General features: G+C 39.2%; 1 protein-coding gene across 1 annotated transcript in view; it reads right to left on the bottom strand.

Moving 5' to 3' along the window:
* KCNU1 (potassium calcium-activated channel subfamily U member 1) overlaps nt 1–10,968 on the bottom strand; it is a 194,718-nt gene extending 183,750 nt beyond the window's left edge. Inside the window, 2 exon segments of the mRNA XM_070765628.1 lie at nt 7,843–7,944; nt 10,771–10,968. Coding sequence (XP_070621729.1) covers nt 7,843–7,944; nt 10,771–10,968 — 300 coding nt within the window.
* Nucleotides 10,969–19,032: the final 8,064 nt, after the last annotated feature.

The raw sequence follows: 19,032 nt of genomic DNA on the forward strand, positions 1-19,032 counted from the left end.
TCCGTGTCCCTCCTGGCTGGTTTCGACCAGCAGGGAGGTGACACAGAGCTGGGTCCAGGAGATTGTCAACGCTTCTTTGGGGAGGGGGTCCTTCCCGGATCCCTACAAGGAGGCACTTGTGCGCCCCCTCCTCAAGAAGCCTTCCCTGGACCCAGCCATTCTCAACAACTATCGACCAGTCTCCAACCTTCCCTTTATGGGGAAGGTTGTTGAGAAGGTGGTGGCGCTCCAGCTCCAGCGGTCCTTGGAAGAAGCCGATTATCTAGGTCATCAGCAGTCAGGATTCAGGCCTGGCTACAGCACGGAAACTGCTTTGGTCGCGCTGATGGATGATCTCTGGCGGGGCCTGGGACAGGGGTTTTTCCTCTGTCCTGGTGCTTCTTGACCTCTCAGCGGCTTTCGATACCATCGACCATGGTATCCTTCTGCGCCGGCTGGAGGGGTTGGGAATGGGAGGCACTGTCCTTCAGTGGTTCTCTTCCTACCTCTCTGGTCGGTCGCAGTCGGTGTTAGTGGGGGGTTAGAGGTCGACCTCTAGGTTACTCCCTTGTGGGGTGCCTCAGGGGTCAGTCCTCTCCCCCCTACTATTTAATATCTACATGAAACCGCTGGGTGAGATCATCCAAGGGCATGGGGTGAGGTATCATCAGTATGCAGATGATACCCAGCTTTACATCTCCACCCCTTGTCCAGTCGGGGAAGCAGTGGAAGTGATGTGCCGGTGCCTGGAGGCTGTTGGGGTCTGGATGGGTGTCAACAGACTCAAGCTCAACCCGGATAAGACGGAGTGGCTGTGGGTTTTGCCTCCCAAGGACAATTCCATCTGTCCGTCTATCACCCTGAGGGGGGAGTCACTAACCCCCTCAGAGAGGGTTCGCAACTTGGGCGTCCTCCTCGATCCACAGCTCACATTAGAGAAACATCTTTCAGCTGTGGCGAGGGGGGTGTTTGCCCAGGTTCGCCTGGTGCACCAGTTGCGGCCCTATTTGGACCGGGAGTCACTGCTCACAGTCACTCATGCCCTCATCACCTCGAGGCTCGACTACTGTAATGCTCTCTACATGGGGCTACCTTTGAAAAGTGTTCGGAAACTTCAGATCGGGCAGAATGCAGCTGCGAGAGCTATCATGGGCTTTCCTAAATTTGCCCATGGCACACCAACACTCCGCAGTCTGCATTGGTTGCCGATCAGTTTCCGGTCACAATTCAAAGTGTTGGTTATGACCTATAAAGCCCTTCATGGCACTGGACCAGAATATCTCCGGGACCGCCTTCTGCCGCACGAATCCCAGCAACCAGTTAGGTCCCACAGAATTGGCCTTCTCCGGGTCCCGTCAACTAAACAATGTCATTTGGCGGAACCCAGGGGAAGAGCCTTCTCTGTGGCGGCCCCGACCCTTTGGAACCAACTCCCCCCAGATATCAGAGTCGCCCCCACCCTCCTAGCCTTTCGTAAGCTCCTTAAAACCCACCTCTGTCGTCAGGCATGGGGGAATTGACATGTTTATTTATTTATTTTTTTATTTATTTATTTATTAATAGAGTTGAAAGGGACCGTTAGGTCATCGAGTCCAACCCCCTGCCTGAGCAGGAAACCCTACAGCACCCCAGCCAAATGGAAGTCCAATCTCCTCTTGAAGGTGTCCAGAGTTGGGGAGTTCACCACCTCCCCTGGCAGGCAGTTCCATTGGTTGATCGCTCTGACCGTCAGGAAGTTCTTCCTTATTTCCAGGTTGAATCTCTCCTTGGTCAGCTTCCAACCATTGTTCCTCGTCCGGCCCTCTGGTGCCCTGGGGAATAAAGAGACCCCCTCCTCACCGTGGCAACCCCTCAAATATCTGTAAACTGCTATCATGTCCCCTCTAGACCTTCTTTTTTCTAGGCTGTCCATGCCCAGTTCTCTCAATCTCGCTTCGTAAGTCTTGGTTTCGAGTCCCCTAATCATTTTGGTTGCTCTTTTTTGCACCTTCTCCAGAGTTTCGATGTCTTTTTTGTAGTGAGGTGACCAAAATTGGATGCAGTACTCCAGGTGGGGTCTGACCAGGGCATAGTAGAGTGGTATTAGTACTTCCCTGGTCTTGGAGCGTATTCCTCTGTTGATGCAGCTTAGGATTGAGTTGGCTTTTTTGGCTGCTGCTGCACATTGCTGACTCATGTTTAGTTGATTGTCCACCAAGACTCCAAGATCTCTTTCGCAGTCACTACTGCTGAGTGGGGTATCTCCCAGGGTTCTTTTTGCCGAGGTGGAGGACTCTGCATTTGTCGGTGTTGAACCTCATTTTGTTGGTATGGGCCCACTGTGATAGTCTGTCTAGGTCTTCTTGTACTCTGAGCCTGTCCTCAAGGGTGTTGGCTACCCCCGCCAGCTTGGTGTCATCTGCAAATTTTATTAGTTCCCCTTTTATTCCCTCGTCCAGGTCGTTGATGAAGATGTTAAAGAGTACAGGACCCAGGACAGAGCCCTGTGGTACTCCACTGTCTACTTTTTTCCATGTGGATTTGGTGCCGTTGAAGACAACTCGTTGGGTGCGGTTGGTCAGCCAACTGTTTATCCATCTACATGTGTAGTAGTCTACTCCATTTTTTTCTAGTTTGTGGATTAGGAGATTGTGGTCGACTTTATCGAAAGCCTTACTGAAGTCCAAGTATATGAGGTCCACTGAGTTGCGTTGGTCAACTGACTTGGTTATGGTGTTGAAAAATGATATGAGATTGGTTTGGCATGATTTGTTTCTGATGAATCCGTGCTGGCTATTGGATATGATCTTGTTTGTTTCTAGGAAGTGGGTAAGTTGTTTTTTGATTATTTTCTCCAGTATTTTTCCAGGTATATAGGTCAGACTGATTGGTCTGTAGTTACCTGGGTTGGTCTTTTTGCCTTTTTTGTGGATGGGGACTACGTCAGCTCGCTTCCAGTCTTCCGGTAGGTCTCCAGTGATCCAGGATATTTGGTAGATGAAGAGGAGTGGTTCCGCTATGGTGTCTGCCAATTCTTTTAGGACTTTGGGGTGAAGTCCGTCTGGCCCTGGTGATTTGTATTCGTTGAGTTCCCTCAGGTAGTCCCTCACTGTGCTTTTGTCTATGTTGAGTTCGGTTCTGGGGCAGTTTGTTGCAGTTAAATTGCAGATTTGTTGGAGGGAGGTTCCCTTTTGTGTGAAGACTGATGCAAAGTAGCCGTTGAGTAGCTGTGCTTGGTCATTGCTGTCTGTGATTTCTCTACCCTCTTCGTTTTTTAGTGTGACGATTGTTTCTTTGATTTTCTTCTTATTGTTGATGTGTTGGAAGAATCTTTTTTTGTTGTCTTTGACTTCCGCTGCAAGGTGTTGTTCATATTGTGCCTTTGCTGTTTTTATTTTTTGTTTGCAGGAACTGGCTGTTTGCTGATATTCCGCTTTGGTTATGAGTCCTTCTTTCCATTGTTTGTACTTAGCTTTTTTTCCTTTTATGTCATCTGCGAGGGCTTTTTTTAGCCATGCAGGTTTAGTTTTGGTTTTCCTGTTTTTCCTTTTCATGGGGATTGCGTTGTTTTGGGCATCTATGATGCTGTTTTTTAGGATCGCACAGGCTTCCTGAGTGGTTTTTCCTTCTAAGAGTTCGTTCCAGGGGCATTGTTCAAGGTTCGCTCTGAGCTTGTTAAAGTCCGCTTTTCTGAAGTCTGGGACTGTGGTGGTGTTGGGTATAGTAGCTAGTGATTGCACTATGTTGAATTTGAGGATGACGTGGTCTCTCTCTCCCAGTTTCCCTTCTTCTTCTGTTCCCTCTATTGTTTCTTCCCTGTTTGTTAGTATTAGGTCTAATATAGCATTCCCTCTGGTTCCTGTTTCAACTTTTTGGGTTAGAAAGTTGTCAGCTAGACTGGAAAGAAATTTGGCAGACTTTCCGCTTGGTGCTGAGTTAGTTTTCCAGTTGATGTCTGGGTAGTTGAAGTCCCCCATTATTGTCGTGCTGTGTTAGTTGGCATGTGAAGAGGTCGTCCATTGTGTCTGTTTGATTGGGTGGTCTGTAGTATACTCCAATTGTGGTGTTGCTCTTTTTTTCTTTTATGTTGACCCATATGATTTCTAGGGGGTTATCATCTTTGGTTGGATGTAGTTCTGTGGCAGTGTAGTGGTCTTTGATGTATAGTGCAACACCTCCTCCTTTCTTGTTTGACCTGTTCTTCTTGAAGAGGTTGTAACCCATTATCTGTGTGTTCCAGGCGTGCGTTTCGTCCCACCAGGTTTCTGTGATTCCAATTAGATCGTATTGGCCCTCGTGTATTGATAATTCCAGTTCATCCTGTTTGTTTCCCAAGCTTTGTGCGTTTGTGTACAGGCATTTTAGATGTTTGTGTTTGTTTGCAGGTAGAAATTTTTTATTCTCAGGTTTGTTTGTAGGCTTGTCCCGTTCCCCTTCCTTGTTTTGTTCAGTGTTTTGTCGTATAGTTTGGTCACCCTCCCCTCTCAGAGCTAGTTTAAAGCCCTCCTGATGAGTTGGGCTAGTCGGTTGCCTAGGAGGTTCTTCCCCGCTCTAGTGAGGTGTAGCCCGTCGCTTGCTAGAAGCCCTTCTTGGAGATAGTGCAGGCCATGGTCGAGGAAGCCAAAGTTCTTATGGCGACACCATCCTTTAAGCCAGTGATTTATCTGCGGGATTTTGCGTTCTCTGGCGGGGTGTCGTCCTCTAGTGGGGAGGATGGAAGAAAAAACAACCTGAGCACCTGTTTTTCTTATTGTGTTGCCCAAGTGGTCATAGTCTTTCATAATTTGGTTCATGTCTTTCCCTGTGTCGTTGATTCCCGCATGAATCACCAATAGTGGGTAGTAGTCCGTGGGTTTGAGTATTTTGGTGAGGTTTTCAGTTATGTCAGAGATTTTAGCTCCAGGGAGGCAGCACACCTCTCTAGATTGGTTGTCTGGTCTGCAGATGAGAGGCTCAGTTCCCCTGAGGATTGAGTCTCCAATTACCAGTACTCTCCTTTTCTTTTTGGCTGGCTTGGGGTGAGGGAGGTTAGCTTCTGTTGTTGAGGCTTTTGGTGAAGTTGTGTTGTGCTTGGTTCTTGGTGGTTCTTTGTCAGATGTTTGCAGGTTTTCTTGTTCCGAGAGTACTGAATATTTGTTGCTTGTAGGCAGTGGGGTTGGGAGGAGGAGGGTTGGAGTTGGTGGAGGCTTGTTTTTTCGTCTTAGGGTGATGTGTGTCCAGCTATTTACTGCTTCTGGGGCGTGGATTCGGCTTAGCTCCTCTGGGGTGTTGGTTTTGTTGGGAGTCTGATGGATTTTCTCATTGTGATGTTGGTGCTTCAGGGTTGTTAGGTTTTTCTCTAGGTTTTCGATTTTTTCCTCAAGTAGCTGGATGAGTTTGCATTTGTTGCAGGTAAAGTTTTGGAGGTTTGAGGGGAGGAGTGAGTACATGGAGCACAAACTGCAGCACACCATGGATTCAGTTCCGTCTTCATCTATGCTTGTTCGGGGAGTGACTTCTGTGTGCATGGTTGGTGTATCTTCTCTCTCTCTCTCTCTGTTGTTCTTTATGTGTGTGGTAGGTTGCAGGGTGGGTGCGGGAGAGTGCAGAGGTGACATGTCTGCTCTTGTTGCTGGGTTGGTGATTTCCTCTGCTTCCCTGATCAGCAAACCCGGTGTTCTTTTGCCTCGCGGTGAGCTTTTAGCTTCTTCCCAGCATGCACCAGGAGTATGCAATGTTCCTTCCCCCTAGGCTTATAAAATTTATGTATGGTACGCTAGTGTGTATGATTGGTTTTAATCTGTGTTGTTTTTAAAAGTAATTTAAATATTGGATTTGTCTTACATTGTATTGCTATTGCTGTGAGCCGCCCCGAGTCTGCGGAGAGGGGTGGCATACAAATCTGATTAAACTTGAAACTTGAAACTTAGCCCCACCCCCGCTTCCCAGAATGCCCGAGCAGCCGACGGGATGCTCTGGGGCACTCTCGCGCTGCCGCATGAGATCGCCCCAGCTGATAGGTGGTGCCGAGCTGATTCCCGCCTCCAGAAAATGTCGGCCGGGCGTTAATTCGCCCGGCCTCTCAATTCATAACCAGAAGTTTCTAGGGTTTCTAGTTTTTCCAAGCTCAAGGCCATATTTGACATTTAAAAGAGCTATGGTAGTGCAATGGTTAGAATGCATACTGCAGGCTACTTCTGCTGACTGCCAGCTGCCAACAGTTTGGCAGTTCGATTCACGCTAGTCCAAGGTTGACTCAGCCTTCCATCCTTCTAAGGTCAGTAAAATGAGGACCCAGATTGTTGAGGCAATGAGGACCCAAATTGTTGGGGCAATATGCTGACTTCGTAAACTGCTTAGAGAGGGCTGTAAAGCACTGTGAAGAGGTGTCTAAGTGCTAGTGCTATTGGCTGTCATAGTGGATCTCACAGTCAAGAACTATTGGGTGGCATAAGAATTTTGAAAAATCTATTTGTTATCCTCCATTACCATTTCAATGTAATATTAAGGGGCCAAACTTATGTAATCTTACAGCCCTAGGAAGGAAGCCATGGCAAATCTTGTCAATGAAAAATCTTGTCAATGAGGAGTCTTTGATGCTCTTTGAACTTGATTGTTTGCTTGCAGCCATTTCATTACCAAAATTAGGTAATATATTAATATTAGTTCTGATGATGTTACCTAGTTTGGGTAATAAAATGTCTACAACAAAGCAAAGAAGCTCAGAGAGCACCAAGGATTTCTCATTTCAAACATGAAGTACAAATATTATTTTCTATGGAAATCTTGTCAAGAAAACTACAGACTTAGTCTAAGAGCTGTCCAGGAATCAAAACACTGATCTTAAAGCAGGAAAGCGAAATTTGGAATGGGCAGAGGAAAATATACAAGAACTGAGATAAACAAGTTTGAAGATGCTTATATAATTAATGTTTTTCAATATTAATTGCAGAGAATCAATCATCTAAACTGGATATTTTAAAAAGTTAGTCTTTCAGATATTTAATGTGATTTTTTTTCAGGAGGTGGCAGCAATTTAATTTCTAAATTGATAGTCCTGGCAATCTTTTTTTTAATCTACCAACAATATCACCATATACCTACTTAATCAATATTTAAGTCTTTCTTCAAAATTTAACTGTTCTATGAAGGGTTTATCCTAGCTCTTTATTTTATACATTTCTATCGTTAAGCTGATTTAAGAGCAAAGCAAAGTGAAATATGGTTAACATTTGGATGGAAACTAAGGAATTGCTAAATTAGGAAATTGGAATATCCTGGATGAAGGCAGACAGATTTTTGTCCTATTTTTTTAAAAAAACCAACAACCCCATAATGTCCATATCCATGAATACATCCAGAGTTGAATTCAATTTGATTTGAATTTACATTCATATCAAATATTTCACATGTAATTATAGTAAATACATAGTCACCCTCCCTTTCATTGTTTGTGTTCATTGTTTCACTTGGATTCCACTATATGATAAAAATATTCATGAATAAATTCGCAATATATAATGATTATCAATAATGTAGACTTTCCCACTGCCTGCAGCTTTTTTGTGTTTCTTTTTAGTGTGTAAGGTACTATTAAACCTGTTGTAGTAACACCAAAGCAATAATCTTATCAGTCATTTATTTTTTCCATGACACCATTTCATTTTAAATGAAATCTTCTCTTGCAGGGTTTGGTACCACTTTTCTTCCTGCATTTTTATAAATCTTGGGATATCTTTAGACTTACTGATGCCTGACTCCTGTGCATGGTAAATTCTATTTTAGTAACCTAAGCATTGACTCTTGTGCCTAATCATCAAATACTGAAATAATCATGAAAATATTCTTAAGTATAATTAACAAATGTTCACCTACAATATTTTAACCACCCTTAAAATAACTCACCAGAATACGGCCCATAGATGTCTGAGCTGAGATCATCATTACCACCCTGTCTTGCAACTTTCCATTCCAGAAACTCAGCAATGTCGTCGTATTGGTAAATGACTATCAAAATAAAAATAAATGTTAAGATTTTACACTGCTTGTCTACATTAAAATAAGGACATCAGTTAATTGCCTTCTGCGTGCCTCTTATATGGTGCAGGTCCAAACATTTATTCTGGAATTGCTATCAAACAGATTTTGGCTACCGCACAAACAAAATTCAATCTCAATACTACTCCTTTCCATTGATTATTTTAGGATTACAACAGAATACCAGAGGTGGAAGGGACCTTGGAGGTCTTCTAGTCCAAATATCTGCTCCGACAAGAAACCTATACCATTTCAGACAAATGATTATCCAATCTCTTCATAAAAACTTCCAGTGAATAATGAACCATGAAGTATGGCATCTGGAAAGGAAGGGACAGAAAACCCCTTAAAAAGCACCCTCAACGACATCGTCTTCATTTTAGAAGACCCAATAATCCCTATTTCAAAGTTAATAGATTTATTAGAAGAATATGGGAGAATAGCCGGCTTGAAAATTAATAAAAACAAGACACAAATATTAACTAAAAACATGACAGATTCCCAGATAAAACAATTAGAAACAAAATCAAATATGAAAATAACCAAGAAAGTAAAATATTTAGGTATTTGGATAACAGCAAAATCCATGTCATTAAAAGAGGACAATTATATCAAACTTTTAAAACAAATTAAAAATGACTTAGCAACTTGGAATAACTTGCAATTATCATTGTTAGGTAGAATTTCCACAATCAAGATGAACATTTTATCTAAAGTTCTGTTCTTATTTCAAGTAATCCCGATAAACCCAGGAAAAGAATTTTTTAAAGAATTAATGAGAATAACAAAAAAATTTATATGGCAAGGTAAAAAACCTAGAATAAAGCAGTGTGCATTAGAAGATATAAAAGAAAGAGGAGGCCTTGCCTTCCCAAATTGGAAGCTATATTATCAAGCTGCAACCTTAACTTGGACTAAAAAGTGGCTTACTTTACAAAACAGAAGATTATTAAATCTAGGCGGCCACGATTTAATGTTGGGATGGCATGCTTTTATATGGTATGAAAAGTATAAAACGCATTCCTACTTTAAGAGACATATAATCAGAAAGGCACTTATAGATGTTTGGATTGATATAAAGAAAGATTACTTTTTACTTCTGCCAGAATGGATATCTCCGATCGAGGCCATAAGCCAAACCTAATACAAGAGTTACCTAGTAGATAATCAGTGGATAAGGACCTAGTAGATAATCAGTGGAATTTAAAAACAAATCAGGATCTGTTGGAGACAGGATTTGCTATAGATTGGTGGCAATATGCGCTGATTAAGTCTAGGTTTTACAAAGACAAAATAACATATATACTTAGAAAGGATAACAATATTTTAGATAAATTGTTAATAACAAATAAAAGAAAACTGATTGGAAAAACATATAAATTCTTAATTAACTGCAAAAATATAGAATGGATATTAAAGGATAACAAGATTAGTTGGTGTAGAAATTTAAACAAAGAGATAGACCTAAATACTTGGGAAAAGTTATGGACATATAATTGGAAAATAACGAAGTCAACTTCCTTTAAAGAAAATCAAATTAAGATGTTTTACAGATGGCACCTGCTGCCAAATAGAATTTCAAAAATATTCCAAGCTAAGTCACCTAACTGTTGGAAATGCAAAATAGAAATAGGTACTTATTACCATACCTGGTGGACATGCTCAAAAGCAAAAGAATATTGGAACCTAATAGCAAAATGGTTAAGAGAAATAATGCAGCAAGAAATTAAGAAAACACCAGAATTTTTATTATTAGGTATATCAAATAATAAATATAAAAAAGATATATATTATTTAATAGTTCATATATTAGTAGCAGCTAGAATAGCTTTTGCTCAAAAATGGAAGGAAACTGAGATTCCAAAAGAAACAGATATACTTAAGACAGTCCTAGAATGTGCTGAGCTCGACATGATGAAGAGATGGTTAAATAATCAAGAAGAAACAGAATTTTATGATGTTTTGCAAAAGGTATATACTTGGTGGGAAATAAAGAAAAAGAGATAAGTTTGCTGTTATATTACTTTGAATATATCTGAAGCTAGTAGTTATACTGTATTAGATGGTGATTATTTATAATATAAATGTAAAATCCTTTTTTTCTTCTCTTATTTATTTTAGTTGAATTTAATTCATAATTCAAGAATTTCCATATATGTTTTTATAAATTTTTAGATGTGTTTTTATTTACTATGTTATAATTGACACTTTCACATATCGTATAGATGGTGTAAAATAACAATAAGATTTTTCCTTTTTTCTTTTTTAACACAATGACGACTTCTATTATGAGTGGAGCGACTGTAGCTCCACTAAGTGTTACATGTTATGATTGTTATGTTTGTCTATGCAAATTAATTAAAAAAAATTAAAAAAAAAAAAGCACCCTCAACTGAAATGCCACTATCTTATGAGGGTGTTATAATAGAAAACAAAATCAGAAACCGATTTGCCAAAAAGAAAATTAAATGTTACTAGGAAATACCCTAATCGATCATTTTATAGTTTATATCCTACTTCTCTTCCTAAATGTGGTGAAATTCAAATGATGATAAAGAAGAGTTTGTATTCTATAGGTAATTAGAGTCCATAGGTAATTAGTGAATACTGTAAATAAGCAATGAACACCCATAATATGCAATCAATGCACTGATTCTACATCAGAATTCTCAGAAAAGCCCAAGATATTCCACTTCCTCTATTTGATTTTAACTTCATCAGTAAGCTGTGCAATATTCAACTATACTGTATATAATCCTAATAATTCTCTTTTTATGCTTTATAGACCATACTTACCCGAAATCGAGTGGGATATCTAAAGAAGCACCTGTTTAGTATGTAGTAGATTAGTCTGACCATCAAGATCGTAATGATACCTCCCACAAAAATAAAGATGCAAGAGGTTATAAAACCGAGCTGGACATAATCAGTACAGTGACTTCTAAATTTGTCAGCCCGGATGTGGGGGAATTGAGTACTACTTAAGACTGCCATTTTTTCCTACTTCCTTTTTGTTCCCTTGGGAAATTCTAAGAAATTCTATTCCTTTGAAGAATCTTTATGATGTCACTGCAGACAATGTCAGAGAGAGGAGGGGGGAGAGGGCAGAAGGGAGAGAAGGAGAGGGAGTGGGAGAGATATATTATAGATCCACAAATGATGGGTCCTTAGTGCTCCCTGGACTTGACTGTTTTCTTGCAAATGTTTCATTACCCAAACAAGGTTAACATCAGTTCTAGTCTGATGATGTTACCTAGTTAATTAAAGAAATGTATGCAAGAAAACAACCAAACTCATAGAACACCAAAGGCTTATCATTTCAACACTGAGCTAAAAATATTCTTCTTTATTAGACACTTTATCTGAAGTATGATACAGAAACCATAGGCTTGAATAGAAAATTAGTTTCCCTTCAGATGTTTTGCAAAATATGTCACTATTCCTATCTAACTGGATAACAGACCAAGACTTCTTCTCTTTATATTCAGCTACATAATTTTTATCCAGGGGTTACAACCAGGGATCACTTCATGAAAATTCAGGGCCAATAAAGAAGCAATGGATGGAAACTAATCAAGGAGAGAACTAACTTAGAATTAAGGAGAAATTTCCTGACAGAGCAATTAATCAGCGGAATGATTTGCCTCCAGAAATTGTGAATGCTCCAGCACTGGAGATTTTTATGAAGAGTTTGGGCAGCCATTTGTTTCAAATGATACAGGGTTTCCTACTTGAGCAAGGCTTGGATTATAAGACCTTCCAAGGTCCCTTCTAACTCCATTATTTGTTATAAACATAGTTTTTTTCACCTAACCTGGCACTTCTTAGAACCTTAATATGTTGGGTATTTTACTTCTCCACAGCTCCATTAATGTTTTAAGAAATACAGGAAAAATTCATGGATCATAGGCCATATCTACTTTGGCTTAAAGGCGGAAGGAAAGGACTTCTCCAACTACCAGAAGGAAAGAAAAAAAAATCTAAGTATTACATTCTACAAATTTCTAAATAAAGTACAACAGCCCACTTTTTTCTAATCAAGCCTTGAAGTCGTCTTGCAGCTTTTGGGATCAGATGTGCTACTGAACTCAAATGAGTTACACCCTACTGAAATGTAATCTCATCCAACCCTTTAGGATTCCTGAAAAGATTTTTAAATCTTTTATGTAGCTGATGGAAGAATAATATTGCAATCAGGTTCCTCTTCATGCAATCAGAACAGCTGAGTGGGAGAGCTATGATTTTATCTGAAAAGAGGACACATGCTCAGGCAAACTTAGTAGGAAAACAACAGCTTGCTTACTGGCATGGGAGGTGGTGAGCACATAAGACAATACAGTGGACTTCAAATGCAGTGATTAGTTGATGCTCTTTCTTCTTTCTTTCTAAAAGCCAGAGGAGCCAATCTGTAGACAAAGCATCTGGATACAGACAGAAAGTCAATGACATAATGTGCCAATAGCAGTCATTTTGCATCTCTGAGAAAATGACTTTTCTTATTCAACTGAAGGGCATATATGGAGTCTTTCTGACTAATGGCATAATTATAATCATCTCTCCTTTATAGATATCTTATTACATCAACTAGCATCTGCTAAAAATATTCCAGCATTTAGCCTATACAGGTAAACTCGAAAAATTGGAATATCGTGCAAAAGTTCATTTATTTCAGTAATGCAACTTAAAAAATGAAACTTAATATATGAGAGTAACTCATTACGTGCAAAGCAAGATAGTTCAAGCCATGATTTATCATAATTGTGGTGATTATGGTGTACAGTTCATGAAAACCCCAAATCCACTATCTCAGAAAATTGGAATATTACATGCAATCAATAAAACAAGGATTGTACATTGGGCCTCTGAAAAGTATAAGCATGCATATGTATATGTTAAGGAGTGAGCAGAGTGATCTCTGAATAGTCAAAGATACATGTACACAGATGAAACATGGAGGATTAGGAGATATCCATCTGATAGCCTAGAGATACGAGTAATAATTCAGTAATACAATCCAAATACATTAAGTGTATAAAATATTATTTACTTTGGCAAAAATCTTAATCAAGAACAGTCCTAGTCATACACAGTTAAATCAGTCAATACATCTCAATACATATACAATACTATAAGCTTACTTGTCCAGCTTACAAATACATAAAACCATCATTTGAACACACAGTTCTTACTACAGCATAGTCACAAAGACAAAACAGAAAGAGCAGACAGTAGCCAAGAGAGCAAATCACGCTTCTGTCTCCCTCTTCTGGCTATCTGTAGTACTAGCTCTTAAAGCAACAGTGTTCTAATACATGTAAGCATGCATTGTTGGTTTATTTTATATATTGCCAAACCCAATTAATTATGTACATAGTAATAACAGTAGTCAGTATCTGGTTTGACCCCTTTTGCAGCAATTACTGCCTCAATGCAGTGTGGCATGAAATCTATCGGCCTGTGGGACAGCTGAGGTGTTATGGAAGATCAGGATGCTTCAATAGCAGTCTTCAGCTCTTCTACATTGTTCGGTCTCATGTCTTTCATCTTTCTCTTGCCAATGTTCCATAGATTCTCAGGGGTTCAGGTCAGCCAAGTTTGCTGACCAATCAAGCACAGTAATCACACAGTCATTGAACCAGGTTTTGGTGCTCTTGTCAGCATGTGTATGTGCCATGTCCTGCTGGAAAATGAAGTCAGCATCCCCCATAAAGCTCTTATGTGGAAGGAAGCATGAAGTGCTCCAAAATCTCCCGGTAGATGGCTGTGTTGACCCTGGACCTGAAGCACAGTGGACCAACATCAACAGATGACATGGTTTCCCAAATCAACACAGACTATGGAAACTTTTGCATCTCATTTGTAAACCAAGGACCCAGAGTATGGAGGAGGGATAGAGAGGCACAAACTGCAAGATGCTTGAAGTCCAGTGAGACGTTTCTACAGTCTGTGTTGCTTATACCCTTACAATTTATATTGACTGGTTTCTAATATGATTTGATTTTTTATTTGTATCTGGACTATCATTAAATGTTGTACCTTATTATTCTTGATGAACTTGTATTTTATTTATTTATTCATTCATTCATTCATTTATTAGATTTGTATGCCGCCCCTCTCTGTAGACTCTTTTTTTTATGTAGACTGAGAGCATGTGCACCAAGACAAATTCCTTGTGTGTCCAATCAGTTAGCCAATAAAATCCTGTTCTATTCTGTTGTGTTCTATCCCGTCCCATCCCATTCTGTTCTATTCTGTTCTATGTTATTCTATTCTTAGCTTTATATTTTAAAATTCTCAAGGGATTACAAAGAAAACTTGGTTTTTACTGTGTGAGTTTTAAGGAATTAATGGACAGTGAAATTTGCATATCTATGCACATTAATTCAGAAAGGGAAAATGTATATGATTTACATTGCATACACTGTATAAAACCAATCTTTGGAAAAATATTACAGAAACATGAAAATGACTTTCTCAAAATAGCATATATAGATAATCCTTGACTTATAGCAGTATGTTTAGTGACTGTTCAAATTTACAATAGCACTGAAAAAAGTGACTTATGAACATTTTTCACACTTATAACCATTATAGTATGCTTTTGGTCATGTGACCTAAAGTCAGATACTTGGCAACAGATTCATGTTATAACAGTTGCAGTGCCTTGGGATCATGTAATCACTTTTTGTGACATTCTGACAAGCAACGTAAAGGGGGAAGCCGGATGGGCAATTGTTATTTAATTTAATTGCAGTGATCTGCAGTTCTATTTGCAACTTATACAACTGTGGCAAGAAAACTGGGCAAAAATCACTTAACAAATGCCTCACTGAACAACATAAATGTTAGATTCATTTGTGGTCATTCAAGAACTACCTGTATGATATGCCTTCCCCACCCCCACCCCAACAAGGTCTTACTGCAAATGTATTTTTAATAATTTTTAAAGTTCCTGTTTAATGGAAAAATACATCTTTAATTAGACAAAATAAATTTATTAACTGAGCAATGTATTTTTAATCAAAGTATTTTAATAGGTTAATTTAGCTGATCAATCAACCAAATATTGCAGTCCAATTAGAATAACATCTCTTCTAGTGCCTTTAGGAGAACATAATTCTTTTATGCTTTTGTGCTTCTGCGGTTTGCAATGCACCCCTCATCTTAAATTATGATCAAGGTGCCTTCAAAAAATGCATGTTCCCGAATTAAATAAGTTTTAAACCATGTCTTTCAATATATCATATGTTAAAAAGTAAAATATGTCACATGTCAATATACCATCATTATACGCAAATTATATTTGGGGAAGGTATTTTTAGATAAGAATACCTAATATATTTTTGAGCTACGAGTGCCTGCCTTAAATTAAAATAGATGATTAAAAGTATTTCCATCCCAATATTTAAGTTGCATGAAATAGGCTAGCTCTACCGTGCTTTACCTTGCAAAGTGGATTTTACTGATTAGTTACACATTTATAGAAACCACCTTGGTTGAGATGGTGCTCCATTCAGCTCCCTAGAAGGTGTGTGTGTGTGTGTTAATTTTGTCCCAATAGACATAGTGCAAAGCTTCAATGAAAAGTGCTTCTTCAAAATTCTCCATATTGTGGTGGAATCTGGTGCTGAGTTGCAGGACAGAGTGGTCCTTTCCCAAGAGCTAAGAAGCAAATCAGTCTTGAACCTTGGGTATACAGAATGATGCTCCCTAGACGTCACAGGATTTACATGATAGGAGACATGGTGGTAGAGTGGTTAGGAAGCAGTATTGCAAACTAACTCTGCCCACAGTTAGGAATTCAGTCCTGATAGGACTCAAGGTTGACTCAGCCTTTCATCCCTCGGAAGTTAGTAAAATGAGGATCCAGATTATTGGGGGCAATATACTGACACTGTAAACCACTCTGATAGTGCTGTAAAACTCTATGGGACATATATAAGTCTAAGTGCTATTGCAATTGCTATAGCTATCCAAATTAGGCTTTAGTCTGGCAAGATTCCTATGGGGAAACAGCAACAAAGAAAGTACTCTGAGCAATTCATCATGTTGTTCTTGGTTCCTTGCACCCGATAATATCCTACTTGACATGGTGCCAATAGCTACACTTTTCTAGTGGCAAAAAACTAAGCAGGATAGAACTTAATCAGTAGTGAATTTCTTCATGGGATTTTCTAGATTCAGAAATAAAAAGAAAAAAACCCCTTATTTCTGCATTGTTTTCAAGAACACCATATAAGCCGACTAAAACAGAGAATTTGACCTGAAGGACTTTCATTTTTTAATATCATTTTCTTATCTCTTCTATCAACATTTCTGGGTTATGTTTATTCAGAAGCATAATTCACCAGTAGGGTCATTTTTTATTAACTATAATTTAACACTAGGTTTTGTTCCTTCTTGTGGCTTGTCTGGAACATCTTACTGGTTATGGCTAGGGCTTACCATTAGATGGCAGCATAGACCTGCTTTTAAGATTCAGTGCCACTTTTATTATTCTGTCTTGGCACAAACAAGTTAGGAAGAAATGGCAACCACAGAGAATAAGAATATGTCTGTCTGTCTATCTATCTATCTATCTCAGGAAGAGAATACAGGGAGTTGCTGTCAATTGATTTTGAGGTTACCCCTTTCTGTTTTCCTGTCAAGTTCTAAGAATGAGTTGAGTGAAAATGTGATGTCTCTTTGGATGCATTGGGTCTAAATGCTGCAGAGTTGGATCTAGGCTGACTTTAATTTATCAAATAATCAGTATGCCAAAGTAAAATCCACATCTTCTGAGAAAAAGATGTCCCATTACACTTAGAAGAGAACAGGTAGAAGATTCTAGCTGTAGCAAGCTTTCTGCAAGATTTGTAGGCGGGAGGGCACTAGCAATTGCTCCCTCTTCAAGAATCTGTCAAAATGTTGCAAACAGACATTGCTGGTATATTAATAAGGTTTTCCTTTAATTGACCCTTGTTAAAGCTAATTTGAAGGGCACGCGTGTGAAAAAAATGTTTTCTCCTTCTAAGCTCAGTTTATACATCACAAAAATAGGTGCAGCATGGTAGAGGTCTTTATAATTGCCATCCATTTCATCATCTCCAGGTTAAGACTGGATCAGGACCATAAGAAGTCTTGGGGGCTAACAGGTTGTAGTAAATAGATTCACCTGTTCTACTTGTAATCCTCTACTCAGCCATGCAGATAGAGATAGAGATTTTATATTCAACAAAAATATCTTTAAAAATGCATTGTTAAACAGTAATCATCTGCATTTTCTCTTAGGCAAAAGACAAATAGCAGGGTATTTGTCTTATCCATGGTATAACAAACAACAGTCAAGATAAACTTACTTCCTTTTATAGTGCTTAGAAATAAACAAACTGAATCTCTTTGTTTCTCTTTTTCTCACATACTGGCTTTACTGCCTGAATGAATCAGGAAATCCTCCCCCTCCCTCTTCCCTTGATTTTTCACTGTAAGTCCTGGGCTTGTCTCTATATCTCAGTTAAGTCTACCTCATAGCAAAAGTGAACATAATAGTAGACTATGTGTCTATGCACATTGTGCATATTTAAATGCTGGACCTTTCCTTTAGCTAGTCTAACCTAGCCTACCTCACATGCAGAAATTAAGCCAGGCAGGCTTCAGAAGTGCTTCTTATTAGTGAGGGGTAACTTTATGAGTCATTCTCTCTATAGTGGAAAAGGGCTAAAATAGATTGGGAACAAGATAGGAATTGCTGTAGTTCTTGATTGTGTACAGGCAGTCCCTGACTTATGACCATAATTGAGCCCAGCATTTTTGTTGTTAAGTGAGGCATTTGCTAAATGGGTTTTGCTTCGTTTTATGACTTTTCTTGCCACAGTTGTTAAGTGAATCACTGTAGTTGATAAATTAAAAACTCGATTGTTAAATAAATTGGGCTTCCCCATTAATTTTGCTTCTCAAAAGGTGATCACGTGACCTTGGGATGCAGCAATAATCATAAGTATGAACCAATTACTAAGCATCTGAATTTTGATCACATGATCATCTGGATGCTACAAAGTTGTAACTGAAAAACAGTGATAGGCCTTTTTTTTCAGTGCTATTATAACTTTGAATGGTCACTAAATGAACTGTTGTAAGGCGAGGACTACCTGTAGTTGTGCAATGGCTGATATGGTGTCCTTGTGGAAAATGAGATCTCAGAGAATTTGTCACATGCTTTTTTTTTGCAGTACTTCACTGAGGAGAGCAATAATCATCTACTGGCATGCTAATTAACCCATTGTTTAGCAACTATTCAGGCAAACGAACCATTTGCTCTATCATTAATTACAGTGATCACTTGTCCTTTATTACAATAATAATTCTATTTGTGGTTCACCATAGTTTCTGCCCATAATGTATGATTGGATAGAGCTGGCATGGTCTAGGTTCCACCAACAAAGCAATCTAGTAGGACTAAGGAACCATATTGTTAAGCAGGTTCAGTGCAGCAAACGAAGAGGCATAGTCAAGGTTCTTTCTCTAAGTCACGTGTTTGTTCAGCATTGGACAAAGGTGGGTCCTCCCATAAGACTGAAAGAACCCTGAGTGCACTTAGGACTCTTGGCAAGGGATGGGTTGAAAATAGGGGAAAATGTACTCAGAGAAAGGCTTGCCCAACTCATTAGAAGGGCTTTAAACTAAAATTGAAGGGAGAGGGGTCCAATCTTTAGAATTTCTAGTACGCAAAACCAAGCATAGTAAACAAATCAAACAATGAGGTAGGACAGGGGTAGACAAAATTGGCTCTTCCATGAATTGTGGACTTCAACTCCCAGAATTCCTGAGCTAATCATGCTAGCTCAGGAATTCTAGGAGCTGAAGTCTACCTGTCATAGAAGAGCCAACTTTGCCTACCCTTGAGGTAGGGAGTGATGAGAAAAAACCCCTCAAACAACAATTAGGAGATACAGGAAACATACCCATGGACAAGCATAAAAGTTTTAAATGCTCAAAGCTTGAAGAACAAGGATGAACTAGAAGCAATAGTTCATGAGGGGAGGTATGACATAGTTGCCATTACAGGAACCTGGTGGAATG

Source organism: Erythrolamprus reginae, chromosome 12 (assembly GCF_031021105.1).
Source record: "Erythrolamprus reginae isolate rEryReg1 chromosome 12, rEryReg1.hap1, whole genome shotgun sequence".
In the NCBI taxonomy this organism is placed as follows: Eukaryota; Metazoa; Chordata; class Lepidosauria; order Squamata; family Dipsadidae; genus Erythrolamprus; species Erythrolamprus reginae.